Consider the following 16637-nt stretch of genomic DNA (forward strand, 5'->3'; position numbering starts at 1 on the left):
AAATAAAAAATCTTACCTCAATAGATAAGAGGTTTGAATCCAGTTCATCAACTTGAAGGTTTAGTTCCATAGAAGACAGAGAGTTCCAAGGAACACCAAAGTCATCCCACTCAAGGTCTTCAACCAAGCCAACAATTTCCCCCAAGTTGTAGCAAAAGCAGTATTTTCAGATACAATTTCCTGTGAGAGAAAATAATAATGTATTAATTAAGTTATTTAATTATTAAATGAGTATGCTTCAATCAAAGTTTGAAAATAGGAAAATAAAAAATCTTACCTCAATAGATAAGAGGTTTGAATCCAGTTCATCAACTTGAAGGTTTAGTTCCATAGAAGACAGAGAGTTTGAGACAAGCACACAGAACACCATTGCCAGCAAGAACAAATGTTTAAAATGGAGCCTGGGTTTGAAGCTTTTATAGAGAAAGACTGGTGGGTGTGGTTTCCTTTGGAAATTCCCTGGGCAAGCCTAGGCAAGCCTTCATTGGGAAATTTTTCAAAACCATAACATCCTGTAATTTTCTAGTGATTTCTTTGTGAGTCAGAGATGAACTGGAAATGATGTAAGAGTGGGCGGGGCTTAGCAAAAGTAGGCGGAGCTTAGGAAAAGTGGGCGTGGCTTAGAAAAAAATACCTTATGAAAAGTGGGCGGAGCTTAGCAAAAGTGGGCGGGGCTTAGGAAAAGTGGGCGTGGCTTAGAAAAAATACCTTATGAAAAGTGGGCGGAGCTTAGCAAAAGTGGGCGGAGCTTAGGAAAAGTGGGCGTGGCTTAGAAAAAATACCTTATGAAAAGTGGGCGGAGCTTAGCAAAAGTGGGCGGAGCTTAGGAAAAGTGGGCGTGGCTTAGAAAAATTACCTTATGAAAAGTGGGCGGGGCTTAACAAAAGTGGGCGGGGCTTAAAGAAAAGTGGGCGGGGCTTAACAAAAAATAACCTGTGGCTCAGGAGGTGGTCAAACAAGAGCATTAAGAGAAGTTTATCATTTCGTAATGGCACAAATGGGGTATCTTAAAAAATATAAAGATTCAAATGTTTTGTTTGTCAATATTTTAGATGGGGATTATTGTGCAAAGAAAATTAAACTATTGAAGGAATTTGAGAATGAACAAATCTTTATAGGTTCAATGAGTGAGCTGTTCAACCCCCAGGTGTTCAATTCAATGAGGTTCAACCTCCAAGTTAAAAGGGGAGACAAATAAATATACCTTGGGATAAAAAGGGGATTTATTTTTAGGGAAAAAAAATATAAATCGCTGAAAATCCCCCATTCATTTACATGGGGAAAAGTGAGCCAGAATCAGTATTCTTACCCTACTGCACTTGACCGAGTTGAGTATCAATTGGTACCTGCTAGAATAGTTTGTTTTGGCTTAAATAAATTTATTAAGCATCCTGATGCATTGATTAATGTGTTTTCTTTGTTGAAGACTCGTTATTAAGTGAGGTGCCAATTTATATAATTTCTCGGACGGCTTCATAAACACTCACAAGCATGTATGTGTCCCATCAGACCAGGAATCACCCTTGCTTGAGGAGCTTCAGTCACTGCTCCATCCACTTTTCCTCTGTTTTTACTTGGAACTGCTCTCGGGCGGCTGGCGCAGTGCTGCCGAAGCATTTCTAGCACGTCACGGTTCCACAGCTGGACCATCCACTGAACAAAGAGTCATTGTGGAGCAGATAGCTGCTGCCCTCGCTCGACAGGTATGAAAAGGGATGTGAAGGTGACCTGATTGTCATTCCGATCGGAGCACATGCTTCATGATTCTATAATCCGAGGTTGAAATCACGTTTAAAATAACATATATTGTCTCTTGATGTTCTTGTTCAATATAGAATACAACTACAAACCTCTCCATCAGCTTAGGATCACCGTACAAAATATACAAACGAGGACGACACTTGGTAGATGGAGCACAAACCCATGTCTCCACCAGGCTGAACAGTTTATGTTTTCACTGAGAGGCTGGATCTGCATCCGCACCTCAATGAAGATTGAATCGGCTTGTTCTTTGTCACCTACTCAACTCATCCATGAAATTTTGTCGTACACTGCCTAAAGAAAGTCTACACCCCCTTTCAAAATTTTCACCTTTTGTTGCCTTATAGCCTGGAATTAAATTGCATTAAATGAGACTTTTTTCCACCATTATTTACACATCGTAACGCACAACTTCCAAGTGAAAAAGAAATTCTATGAACCTCAGAAAATGAATCCATCCATCCATAAGGACCATACTCTGTGCAGAGCATTGGTGCCGCCGAAGCAGTCTCCTTGGCTATTGGGAACAATCCTGGACGGGTCGAGAAAATTAATCAATGATACAAAATTAGAATATCTTGGTTGGATAAGTGTCCACCCCCTGAGTAAATACTTTGTGGAAGCAACTTTGAGAGCAATTATAGCTGTGAGTCTGTTGGGATAGGTCTCTACCAACTTTCCACACCTTGATTGGGCAATATTTGCCCATTATTCTGGACAAAACTGTTCAAGCTCAGTGAAGTTGCGTGAGGCGCGTTGATGGCCAGCAATCTTCAAGTCGTGCCACAGATTTTCGAATGGATTTAGATCGGGGGCTCTGACTGGGCCAATCAAGAACATTTATCTTTTGTTGCTTAGCTACTCCAGTGTAGCTTGGGCTGTATGCCTCTGGTTGTTGTCATCCTGAAAGGTGAACTTCCATCCCAATTTCAGCTTTCTTGCAGAGGGTAGCAGGTTTTCCTCCAGGAGTTTTCTGTATTTTTCTCCATTCATTTTCACTTCTATCCTGACATGTGCCCCAGTCCCTGCTGATGAGAATCATCCCCATAACATGATGCTGCCACCACCATGCTTCACAGTAGGGATAGTGTTCTTTGGGTGATGTGCTGTGTTGGGTTCGTGCCAAACGTAACGTCTTCAATTTCGACCAAAACTTTCCATCTTGGTTTCATCAGAACACAAAACGTTTTGCCACATGGCTTCGGGATCTCTGCAGTGGTTTTTCGCTTACTTCAAACGGGACTCAAGGTGGGCATTTTTGAGTAATGGCTTCCTTATTGCCACCCTACCATACAGGCCAGACTTGCGGAGTGCTTCGGATATTGTTGTCACATGCACACAGTGACCAGTCTTTGCCATACAGGCCTGTAGCTCATTTCAAAGTTACCATTGGCCTCTTGGTGGCCCCTCTGATCAGTCTCCTCTTTGCTTGGTCATCCAGTTTGGAGGGACGGCCTGATCTCGGCAGGTTCTTGGTGGTACCATACACCTTCCACTTCTTAATGATTGTTTTGACTGTGCTCCAAGGGATATTCAAGGCCTTTGAAATATTTTTATTCCCATCCCTGGATATGTGCCTTTCCACAACTTTATCCCAGACATCTTTTGAAAGCTCCTTGGTGCTCATAGGTGTGTTTGCTCTGAAATGTACTACCCCACAGAGGAAACCTACAGGAACAGCTGATTTTATTCTGAAATGATCAGAATCATTACAATTTAACAAAGGAGGATGCCAAATAACTTGGTGTGTGATTTGGAAGGTGATTGGTTACACCTGAACTCATTACCTCCACCACCGAAGGTGAAGGAGGTTATGTTTTCACCCCTTTCTGTAGGTTTGTTTGTGTGCAGGATATCTCAAAAAGTTGTGGACGGATCTGGATGAAATTTTGTGGACAGGTTGGGTATGTGACAAGGACTAACTGATTAAATTTTGGTGAAGATCCAGATCCGGATACTAGAATTTTTAAAGTGATTCTTCACCATTGAGAATTATGGCTAAACTGATATATAGCACATCTCAAAAAGTTGTGGACAAATTCGGACGAAACTTGGTGGACAGGATGAATTTATTTGATTTTGGTGAAGGTCCGAATCCGGATCTGGATACGAAAATTATTTCATTTTTAAAGTGATTCTTCACCATTGAGAGATGGGGCCAAAAACGACATTGCACTGTATAGCATGATATTTCAAAAAAGTATTGGGCCTGATATGTTCTCGTGGGTCAGGCATTACGTGGTGGAGGTATGCGCTCTTCCAATTTCTTCTGGTTTACAATTACTATAATACGGGGGGGGGGGGTGGATATACTATTTTAATTACTATAATACTTATATACAATTACATATATATATATGTAATTATATACTATACTTATATAATTCTTATATATACAACAATACTTGTATATAATTACAATTACTATAATACTTAGCTAACCAAGATATTCTGTTTTTGTATTTTTAATTCATTTTCTGAAATGTGTTGAATTTGTTTTTCATGTGGAAGTTGTGGGTTACAATGTGTAAATAATGGTGGAAAAAGTCTACTTTAATGCAATTTATTTCCAGGCAAAAAGGCAACAAAAGGTGAAAATTTTGAGAGGGTTGTAGACTTTCTATTGCAGAGGGCAACAGGTTTGACATTGCAATCCTTCCACAACGTTTTGCAATATCGTGCTACATATCGTTTTTGTCCCTATCTCTCACTGGTGAAGTATCATTTCAAAGATTCTCACCCAACCTGTCCATCAGGTTTCAGCCAAATCCGTGTATAACTTTTTGAGATACCCTGCTCACAGATAGACAGACAGAAACAGGGGTGAAAACATAACCTTCATCCACCGTTGGTGGCAAAGGTAACAATTGCAGAGCTCATCGACAACAGCATTATATTCTATGATTTAAAATAAAATGCTAACTTGCTGTTCTCCATCTATTTCTTGCTGGGAGATATTTTTGGCGGGGGCTTTCTATTTAAAATTTGTGATCTTCGCGAAGAGTAGGTGAGCTATCGCCAGCACCATGGCCAAATTCCGCATTGACTTCCTGAGTCGGAGTGTTGACCCAACCAGGATTGTGGCCTCGTAACTCCTTCGGCAGCACCAATGCTCTGCATAGGCCATGGTACATCATGATGATGATTTGAATTTGAAACTTTTCTTTTATACCCCACGTACGAAGCGCAAAGTGTGTGAAAGCAATTGGTTCACACTGTCTGCGTGTCTGTCAGTCGATGATTGAGGAACTATTTTAATTTCAATTATAATTTCATATTTTGAACACCGTAGAACATTAATTAGCCACAGTTTAGTTGGACTTTGACTGAATTTGGCAAAACTAGTTCACCTATGGGAGTGACTGGAAGGGTCATTTAATTACCCTCTCTGGGGTGTGTGTGTGTGTATATATATATATATATATATATATATATATATATATATATATATATATATATATATATATATATATATATATATATTGTTGCGGATTCGCGCCCGCCGGCGTGCGGACGGCCACGTAACTCGAATCGCGGCATGTCGCCCACCGGACGGACAATCCAGTCGTGACCCTCTCGGACTAACGCCGGGAACCAGTCACGGGTGGACCTTTCGGTCTCACCACGATCGTGCCAATCGGCCCCCGCGTGGGATAGGGTTGCTCGCCAAATTCGACCTACCTAAGTACCCACACGGAGGGTAGACCGGGCGATCGCACCTCGCCGCAGGTCGACTTCGGACACGGGCCACTTTAAGCGACCCGTTCCGTACTATCGGGATAACCGAGCGGTGTTATTCGTCGGCCTCGACGGTTCGATTAATTATCGGGCGTTTTAGCCCACGACCAACCCTTTACGTGAAGCAAGATGGAGATTCAATGAAAGAAATGACGAAGCGAAGCGGGAAAACAGTTCAACATAACTCACATTTATTTCGCGATGAACGGGAAGCACACATATACAATTCCACCAAAAGCACATGTAAAAGAAGAAGACAATGCAATATTACACAAAAAGCAAATGCAACAATGCAGATCTAACCGACTACCGGGCACACGGCAACACTTATACAATTTTACTTCACAGATGGCGCCGACAACACATATTCCCAAAGCAAAAGAAAAAAAACCACCCTCCAGGATGAGGCGGGCCTGGGGCCGAGACCGTGTCGGGCCTACCGTCTGATGATGAGACGCAGAGCGGCGGTGGCGCCTCAACTCCGCGGGCCTCGCGGACAGTGTCTGGTAGGGGGTGGGAAAGGGGCCCCCTTTGTCGCACTATCTCAGCGTGGGGGGAAACAGGAGGGGGTTGCTGATGCTCGGGGGAAGGAGGATATCACCCTGTCTCGGGTCCCGCGGTGAGCGTCTCCTCCTCGACCTCGGTCGCGTTACTGGCCTCTCCCTGTGCAGCTCCCGGCACCGACGCGAGCACCCCTCGTCCGCCTTCGCCGCTGTCACCTCTCCACAGCTCCGTCTACTCGCCCTCTCCGTCTCCTCTCTTGGCTCGTCCCAACTCTTCACTCTTGACTTCTCCCACTTCTTTCCAGCTCCACCGACGACTCTCTTGAACTCCGCACAACTTCCAACTGAACTCTTTGACTGACGAACGCAGCCGTTTATATAAGCCCCGTGGCTTCGCTCTTTCACCCTTGACCCTCTGCATCCGACCCTTCACCTCTCTAACTGGCTCCCCATTGGCCCGAGGAAAAGTGGGCGTGAATGCTTTTTGATCCATGAATTTGCATATAGCGACCGCCCTCCAACGCCCTGGAGGCGGGGCCAAATCGCCCCTCGCTCACCGATTGGACGGAACAAAAGTGGGCGTGAGTCGTTTTTGATCCGTTTTCTGTGGAAAGTCCGTGATGTTTTTGAACACGCTGCTCGGTGCGCGCCCTACACGTATCAGTGAGTCCAGTATCAGTGCCCACGAGTGGCGCGAGATGGTGTGGATGCGATGGTGGCGAGTTGTGACGGTAAAGGTCGTGGCTGTTGTTGTGAAGCGGCGTTGTGGTTGGTGGTTGTTGTGAGGTGGCGTTGTGGTTGGTGGTTGTTGTGAAGCGGCGTTGTGGTTGGTGGTTGTTGTTGTGAAGCAGCGTTGCGGTTGGTGGTTGTTGTGAAGCGGCGTTGTGGTTGGTGGTTGTTGTTGTGATGGCTGTTGAGACGTGGTTGGTGGTGGTAATAATGGCGGCTGGTCCAAAATAAAGATAGTAAAAGAAAAACGGCTATCCTGAAGAGTCGCAGCCCGAGTGAATGACATTTATTCCCTCTAGACAACGGGTTTGGGCCTAACTACACATATACTTACAGAGATATCTCACCTAAGGGACCTGAATGGTGGTTTGCGAATTTGGTCAACCACAACAATATATACCAAGCTTGCACACCAAAACTCAGCTCACACGATCCCTATGAAATTGCTGTGGCACTTGGTGGACATGCCGATAATGTTTGGGAAGTCTTGGCGTTCCATAGTACCACTTGCATTTTGCACAATGTGTATTTTTGTCATTCCCCGTGTACGGTCTGCCATCTGCTACCAGCTATGTTGTACTGCTATCCCGTGTATGTGTTTGGGAATCACCTCCCAGTCGATCTCTGTTAGGACAATGCTGGATCAATGGAAGGAAATGACAATCACGGACAGGTTTAAATTTCAACAAGGAATTTATTAGGAAGAAAAATAAATAAGCTGAAGGACTGTTTTTTTTTATTTCCTTGTCGATTAAATGGATGAATGAAAATCGATCAAATGTTCAGTCAACAAAATAATCTCAAAGAAATTCAGAATTCAACAAGCATTTATAGAAAATTTGACAAAGAGGAGATGCTTATCACTATGCCTTGCTTAACAATTAAACACGACACACGGTACCCATCAGACCATTTTTGGGGAGAAAAAATCTGGTCTCTGCTTACCAAGGCAGAATTTGTCGTGCGTCAATTAAAATAACCCAAAATGTGTGAGCGTCCTTATTCTACTTCTCAAAATGAGCTCTCCACAGCTTGGCTCGTTTCCACTGCCAGTGCCCTGCCTCGCCGTGCACCCACCCGCAAGCATGTTCGAACACCAATCGACGTCACGTCATCACCCCCAGGAACCAGGAACAAGCCTGGTGTTGGCTGATCGGTTAAGGTCGTGGCTTGGGATTCTCGGATCCTGAGTTCGAGCCCTGTCGGCCACTGAATTAACACCAGGGGGTTGACTCAGCCTGTCATCTTTCCGAGGTCAGTGAAATGAGCACCAGTGTACTGGTAACAGGGGCACTGCATCAGTGGCATAACCGCACCCCTAACCAATGATGGAACCAGCAGCCAAAAAGGCAGCACAATGGGAACAAGCAACGCCAAGAGCCAGGGATCGAGCAGAACCAGCAGGAATAGTCCAACTGCAACCAAGTGCCATTGCTGCTGTCACCAACTGTCAGGAGCTGTCACCAACCGTCAGGAGTTGACACTGCAGAACACAAATAACATTGTTTGCACTTCCAAAAACCTTCAGTTTAGCAGTACTTTGGAAAAACTGTATGCTCTCTGTACCAATCAAACGTTCTGCTCACACTGTCAGGGACATCGAGATGCAGCCAAAATGGCGGTGGCCAGCAATGCAACGCCTGAGCTAACTTCATCCAAATAAAAAGCGAGGGGGTAACCCTTCCCATGTCATTTTTTTCAAGACTGTGTTGGGTGAGGTGTTCTAATATGGAATAGGCAAAGCCGAGAAGCGAACGTATAATTCTTCTTGCATTCGCTTCTTAAATATATCAAATTAAAGTCTTTTTGCTATGAAAAAATAAATATTACCTTAACATTACCTTCACAACAACAACTACACCACCTAGAACAGGATCTCATCTGCAAAAATAAATATTACCTCAACATTACCTTCACAACAACAACTACACTGCCAAGAACAGGATCTCATCTAAAAAAATTAATATTACCTCAACATTACCCTCACAATGACAACTACACCGCCAAGAACAGGATCTCATCCAAAAAATTAATATTACCTCAACATTATATTGGTTCACGAAAAAATTTTTTCATGAAAAAAATAAGTGACCACTATATTCGTTATTGTTGTCTCTGTCCCGAGCATAGCCCCGTGGGTTTTTATCCGATCCTGATAAAATTTTGGTGGGAGGTTTATATCATGATGTAGTTGTTTTCCTGAAAATGGGCGTGGTGCGCCCATTATGAGTAGAGCCACGCCCAAAAAACATGTGTTTTTAGGGGGTAGCCGATTTCAATTTGCATCTTCTCCTCGGGAGTTTGTCGAATCTGACAGGCGTTTCCTTATTTCTTGGAGTAGGCGGCTACCATTAAAAAGTAGCAGGTTACCATCACCACGAGCAAAGAGAGCGCAGCTGTATGGCCTGGGTCCAGGGCCCACTTAGGGCCCTGGTAGCCGGAAGATCCTGGATGGCTGGAAATGCATTCCAGCATGATTTCTGACATGAAATAGTTCTCGTATTATCATGCTGTTGGGGTGGAAAACTCCACAAAATCAAGTGGCGAGGCCTGTACTGGATGTAGTTGCATTAACATAATGACTGACTGACTGGTTGACTGAAATTCAGCTATACTGTTTAGTTAGTTCAAGCAGCTTTTAAACAGGGTTCATTAATTTAAGGCCATGGTTTAGGGCACACCAAGGTGTCTGGAAGATGGAGTATCTAAGCACTTTTAAAGAGTCATTTTAGCAACATTTGGGCCATACCTTGGTTCTTAATAGGGAGATGATACTGCACATGGTGGAGTCCAGTGAGCAATCTGAAGTAAGTGTGACATAATAATAGTGCAGATGAACTAGCATTCATTAAGGAAACCATATTCCATTTCTCGGATGTCAAAACAGTGGGATGCAGAGATTTCGGTGACAAAAAAAATTGGAAAAATTCCCTCTGAATTTAGGAGGCAACGACCTTTGACATTTTTTCTGAGTAGACGGCTGCAGGTCGCCGGTAACCGGCTTCTAAGGAAACCCCTGGGTTTCGGTATTTGGTTAGCCCAATGGCACCTGCATTGCCCCACGGAGCTCGATTCTTCATTTTCATCCCAAGGTCAAGGCGACAAGGTCACTAACTTAGAAAATTGCGAATTGTGTTTTTAGGGGGTAGCCAATTTCAATTTGCATCTTCTGCAAGGGAGTTTGTCGAATCTGACGGGTTTCGGTATTTGGTTAGCCCAATGGCACCTGCATAGCCCCACGGAGCTGTTTTTTTTTTTTGTCATTTTCACCCCAAGGTCAAGGCCAAAAGGTCACGAACTTAGAAAATTGCGAATTGTGTTTTTAGGGGGTAGCCGATTTCAATTTGCATCTTCTCCTAGGGGATTTGTCGAATCTGGCAGGGTTTCGGTATTTGGTAAGCCCAATGGCACCTGCATAGCCCCACGGAGCTCTATTTTTCATTTTTTTCCCAAGGTCAAGGCCACTAGGTCACAAACTTAGAAAATTGCGATTTTGACATAAAATCCATCTTCTCCGAGGGGTTTGTCGAATCTGGCAGGGGTTTCTGTATTTGGTTAGCCCAATGGCACCTGCATAGCCCCACGGAGCTCGATTTTTATTTTTATTTATTTATTTATTTTTTCATTTTTGTGTCAAGGTCACAAGGTCACGAACTTAGAAAATTTCGAATTTTGACATAAAAATCATACGACCGCCCAAACTTTGAGAGCTAGGATGACAATATTTTTTATGCATAATCTTGAGGTCATTCCCCACCTAAAGTCTTGAAACCATTTTGCTCTATCTCGAACACCTTGCCCGTGGCGCCCCTTCAAGTTTGTTTTTACGCTGATTTCATCAAAGTATGGATAATCCGATGAGTGTGAAATGCCATATAGCCTATATGATGTTATATTGTTCCTGGAATGTTCCAGAGGAAGTTTTGCACCAAAGGTCATAATCCTTGACCTTTGACCTTTAAAGGTCACAAAGGTCAAATTTTCAAAGTTGTGGGAATCGAACCGGGTTTTCGACCTTCTTCGATGAACTAACTCCAATAAGCTATAGCACGTATCCTGTTTCCTTATTTTAATGTCCACAACATTGTTTTGTGACCTTTAAAGGTTATGCAAAGGTCAAATTTTTAAAGTTGTTGAACGAAACCGGGTTTTCGACATTTTGTGGCTAATAACCTGTCACTCGTACCACATCATGTTGATCATTTTTATAACTTGGTCAAACATTATCACATTGTCTCATCCTTGACTTCTGAAACAATCTACATCGTCAAATACCGCTCGTGAGCCATCGTCGTCTTCAGACTTGTCTCAACATTACCTTCACAACAACAACTACACCGCCTCGAACAGGATCTCATCTAAAAAAATAAATACTAGAAGCGAACGTAATATTCTTCTTTCATTCACTTCTGACTTTACCTATAACTTGTTTACAACTGTATACGCAATTTCCGGTTACTTCGGCCTGGATTCGGGATCAGCGATCAAATAACGTAAATCACGATTCAAAATTATTTTTTGATGTTGCGGGAGATATCTTTATTGAAATTAATGGAGGAAATATACACCATGTCTGATATTATTTGGGTCTTTCATGTCTCCGATGATGCCTTTATCTCCCGGCATGCATCATTCCCCATGACAAAAACCGGAAACAAAAAAAAAACGGAAGCAAAAGGGTCATAGCCAACGACACGGATTCCAAATTGCCATGGTATTGTGTTGTTTTTATTGCTTCCTATTCTCTCATGTGCACGCGTTAAGCAATATTCACAAGATAGAAATAAAACCCAATCGTGTTTATACACCGCACAGCGTTTAAAAAAAACCGGAGGCAAAAAGGTCATAGCCAATGACAGAGATTCCAAATTGCCAGGGGTATTGTGTTGTTGTTGTTGTTGTTGTTGTTGTTTCCTATTCTCTCATGTGCACACGTTAAGTATGAAGCTCATTGCATTCGTTATAAACACTGTAATTTAAAATATTTTACTGTTTAACTGGGTACCATCAAAGCACCATTAATTTCTCAAAAGTTTTTATGTTTTTTCTTCTTAGGATGCTGGAAGCAACCCCCCTTTGCGTGCACTATCCGAGGGAAAACTCTGCGTGTGTCTGAGCGCACCTGCAAGGGCCAGGCTTCTGAACCACATGTGCACGAGCGATTCAACGCTGGTCCTGCGTGCTTTGGCGACTCATATCCAGCTGGAAGCCAAACCTGCATTGGGTTCCAGTCCCACGAGCCTGCAATTGCAGGGTGACAGAGATGAATGTGCTACAGAGGGCACAAGTCAGGCTGAGGTTGAAGAGGAGGTGAGAGGAGGTGGTTGCATGCACACTCAAGAGCGTTAACAATTACAGCGTTGACAAAAAATGCAGTATTTTTATGTTGTCATGTTATCCAGCTTGTTAAAAGGTTTCTAACACTCTGCCTGTCACATTGCCTAAGTGATTGTTGTTCAACGTTTTAAGCACCAATGTTTCAGTGGTGTTTCTGAAGAATCCAATCATGGCACCACTTTTAAAAAATAGGACCACTTTACCTGCAGCTTACCTGGGCCCTGGCCTAATGTTGTACCCAAATTTGGTAGCATTCTGACTGGTGGGTCTGGAGAGGAAGGTTTTTGAAGGAATTTATGCAATTTTTTTTCCCCCAACATTTACTAAGTCGGCCATTTTGACATACTTCAGGCCACGTAATCGGCATGACTTTGGCAAGTTAACCCTGACCTAATGTCGTAACCCAAATTTTGTAGCATTCTGACTGCTGGGACCGTAAACGATGCCCGAGTTCAAATTCTGCTTGGCCGTTGAATTAATACCAGGTGGGGTTGACTCTGCCTGTCATCTTTCCGAGATCGGCAAAATAAGTACCAGCTTGCCGGGATGATTGAGCCATTTGAGTATCCTGTGTTGGAGTGGCGACCTGTCCAGGATTGTGCCCAATAGCCCAGGAGACTGCTTCAGCAGCATCGACATATGGTATACTCTGTACAGAGTATGGTCGCAATGGAAGGAACGTCTGGAAAAGAATATTTTGGAAAGAATTTGCGTGAACGACATTTGGACACACTTCCGGTCATGTGATGGGCTTGGCCTCCGCAATTTAACATCAGGATCCCGACCTAATGTTGCATTCCAAATTTGGTAACATTATGCCTGGTGGGTCTGGAGAAGAAGATTTTTGAAGGAATTTACATGATTTTTCCCAAAAATTGATGGTCAGCCACTTTGACACACTTCCGGTTACGTTATCGGCAAGACGTCTGCGATTTAAAATCCCTACCCTGGCTTAATGTTGAACCCAAATTTGGCAGAATTCTGACTGGTGAGATTTTTGAAGAAATTTACTGAGTTGGTCATTTTGGCCGACTTGAAGTCATGTGACCGGAGCGATCTTTGCAATTCCTGTTACCAGTCAGGAGAGGAATGTTGCTGCCAAATTTCAGCCAGATCGGCCCAGCAGTTTGTCCGGCGAAGTCGAAATTGGAGACGGATGGACGGACAATGCGCGATGACAATACCTTATCTGGAATTTTAATTCCAGGTAAGTTAAAAATTAACTCTTTTCAGATCAAAGTCCATCATTCACAGTACTTGGCCAATATGCCGATGACCTTTACCCCAGAAAATGTCAACTAAAGCAACAAGTGGAGCTTCATTCAAAGTACACCGCCCCCATGCCAAACAAATAAATAACAAATCCTCCAGCGCGCGACATTGCCAGGCCCGGTGATGCCACCTGCAGCACATGGAGACGGAATTGGGAGGGAGCAGTGCGCTTCTGAGGTGAATGTGTACAAATGATACTTACTTGCCATGCAGCACATGGATACAGAATTGGGAGGAAATGCTGTCCAATAACTGGTTGATTCATTGTTTACTTGCATAATTAAAATAAATAAATAATCGTAAAGTAATTAATTTCTTAATCAATTGGCTAATAGCAGACCTAAACCACCACCGTTTCATCCGAATGTAACTTTTTGAAAATTAAGTAATGAATCGAAAAATCCAAATAATCAATCAATTAATTGATTAATGAATAAATCAAAAAATACCCTTTATTGCCAAATCACTTGGCCACTATCATGTCCAAGTATCAGCTTCCTCACTCAAAAGGTGTCTGAGAAATTGCCCAGATGAGAAAACATGGACCAACTTCTATCTTCTCATCCAAACTCTCTCTTCCTTATATGTGGTGACTTCAATTGTCATCATGCCAGTTGGCGAGGTGTGGGTACCTCTCTCACCTGTCATGGCACCTCAGCAAAAGCTTTCTGCGACTCATTGGGACTGACTCAATCGGTCAATTTCCCAACCCAGATCTCAACCAATGGTACTCGATCTCTTCTGGATCTGATTTTGACAAATTTCCTTGAAAATATCTGCTGTTCTTTCTCCGCTCCAATCAGTTCTTCTGACCACGTCCTTGTCAAAGTGGACATCTCTCTGGCTATTATCAGAGAACCACCTCACCGCCGTCGAGTCTGGCATTTCACTCAAGCCTACTGGCAGGGTCTCCGAGCAGCCCTCAAACTTCTAGACTGGTCTCCTATCGCTACTTTCTCCAACATCAACTCATTCTGGGAATTCTTTCAAAGAAACTTGCTCTCCCTCATGCACAGATTTATCCCCTCTCGTCTTCAGTTGTCCGACCCTTCCTCCCGCCCATGGTTCACTGAAGCTTGTGGTGAGGCAGTTGTCCTGAAACAACTTGCCATTGCCTCATGAAAAACAAACCCAACTGAGGATAATCTCAGTTCCTTCCATAAAGCTCAGAAGAAGTGTGTATCTACCCTCAGCAGAGCCAGAAAACAACATCTTTCAAAGCTCAAGTCTGAACTCTCAAACCTCTCTCCCTCCTCCAAATCCTGGTGGCATCTAATCAAATCTGTTTCTGGTGTATGTTCCCCCTCCATCCCCTCCGTTATCTCAAATGGCCGCACTGCAGATACCGCACGTGAAAAGGCTGAATGCCTAAACTTGGTCTTTGCATCAAAATCTTGTGTCCGAAACCCATCGCTTTGTGTACCCACCTTAGCAAGTTGCACCCAACTGTCCCTGGAATCTGTGTCCTTTTCTCCTGACAAGATGGAGAGTTTGCTGTTAAACCTTTACTCAGATTCTGCAACTGGTCCAGACGGCATCAGCCCACGTGTCCAAAAAACCTGCTCCTCTGCGCTTGCTCACCCTCTCTCTGTTCTATTCACCCTCTCATTTGCTCATGGTCATCTGACATCTGCTTGGAAATCAGCAAACATTACCATTCCGCATAAAAAGGTGCAAAAACAAATCCCTGCAACTACAGACCAATCAGCCTTCTCCCAATCATCAGCAAGGTTATGGAATCCATCATCGCTTCAGATATTAAATCCTTCCTCTTCTCCAATGGCCTGATTTCCGATCAAAAATAGTTTCATACCAGGTCACTCCACCCTGGATATACTGCTCCTGCTCTCCCAACAATGGATGGAGGTCCTGAATGCCGGACATGAAATCAGAGCCATATCCCTCGACATATCGCGTGCTTTTGACATGGTCTGGCACCCTGCCTTGCTCACCAAACTCTCTTCCTATGGTATCCAAGGCGCCATATCCACTTGTGGCTCGCAGACATCCTCTCCTGTCACAGTCAACATGTGGCCCTAAATGGAGTTCTCTCATCCCCTCTTCCTGTCCAGGTTGGAGTTACTCAAGGGAGCATTCTGGGCCCTGTTCTTTTTCTGTTTTTCATCAATGATCTCTCCAACTCTCTGGAAAATCCTCTTTATCTCTTTGCTGATGACTCTACCCTCTGCCGTACCATCTGTCATCCCTCAGACCGGCAAGCAGCAGCTTCTTCGCTCACTGTAGATCTGGGTAAAATCTCAAACTGGTCCAACACGTGGAACATGTCTTTCAATCTGGACAAATCTCACACTCTCACTTTGTGTCTCCGAAAGGACCGTTTGGCAACCTCCCCTCCCCCCCCCCATCCACTTTCTCAACAATCCTCTGGAAGAAGTCCTTTCTTTCAAGCTTCTGGGTCTCACTGACTGCCATGATCTTTCCTGGGAAAGCCACATTTTCAACCTGGCCTCCAAAGCCAGTCGCCGACTGGGAATCCTCCTTCATGAAAAGTCCTTCCTCGGCCCACCTGAGCTCTTAACCACATACAAAGCTTTTGTCTGCAGCCTGATGGAGTACTGCTCTCCCCTCTAGGCTGCTGCTCCTACCTCTCACCTTTCTCGGCTTCATGCTGTGGAAACCAAGGCATTTTGGATCATTGGCATTTCCTGTGATGAGGCTGAGTCTTTGGGCCTCATTCTCTTACAAAAGGCAGGTCGGCGGTCTTTCTGTCTTCTACCGTCTCCTCTCCGGAGTCCCCCCCCCCCCGCCCCCGCTGTGTCTGCGATTTGTCCCCACCACATTTCCGCAGGGCGCTCAAGGTCCCCCAACAACCCCCTTCTGGTAAAACTACCAAAATCATGAATCACTGCTCACCTTCACTCTTTCATTCCTCTTTTTTTTCCTGCCTTTGGAATAAGCTCCCTCACTCTGTTCAATCCCATTCTTCCCTCCAGGCCTTCAAAACAGCTGTTAACCACCACCTCTTATCATCCCCCATCCAAATCCTCGATCTTTTCTACCCTCATTAATCCACCCCAAACCCAACTCCTTCAAATTCCCTGCTTTCCTTCCTGAAAGTCCCTGTCATGTCCATCTTGTTTACCCCGTGTTCTCCACCCCATCCCTCTCCCTTCCACAGATCTCCTAATGTCTCTGTTCCCCACTGTTTTGTCTTTCCCACTCCTGCCCCTCTTGTCTCATACCCCCCTTGCTGTGCATTGTGTGTTAGCTCTCATACAAGCCTCAAAAATGTATACAAACAAAACTTTTTTTATAATAAATATATAAATAAGGAAT

General features: G+C 44.0%; 1 protein-coding gene across 3 annotated transcripts in view; it reads left to right on the forward strand.

Moving 5' to 3' along the window:
* TAF5L (TATA-box binding protein associated factor 5 like) overlaps positions 1-16637 on the forward strand; it is a 64479-nt gene that overhangs the window by 41320 nt on the left and 6522 nt on the right. For all 3 annotated transcript variants that reach the window (XM_085876689.1, XM_085876690.1, XM_085876691.1), the window contains exons 4-5: positions 1510-1703; positions 11787-12041. In XM_085876689.1, the coding sequence (XP_085732815.1) occupies positions 1510-1703; positions 11787-12041 (449 nt within the window). The remainder of the gene's footprint in view (positions 1-1509; positions 1704-11786; positions 12042-16637) is intronic.

This window comes from Eptatretus burgeri, chromosome 4, assembly GCF_056783735.1.
Source record: "Eptatretus burgeri isolate ZD-2024b chromosome 4, Ebu_testis_v1, whole genome shotgun sequence".
Taxonomy (NCBI): Eukaryota; Metazoa; Chordata; class Myxini; order Myxiniformes; family Myxinidae; genus Eptatretus; species Eptatretus burgeri.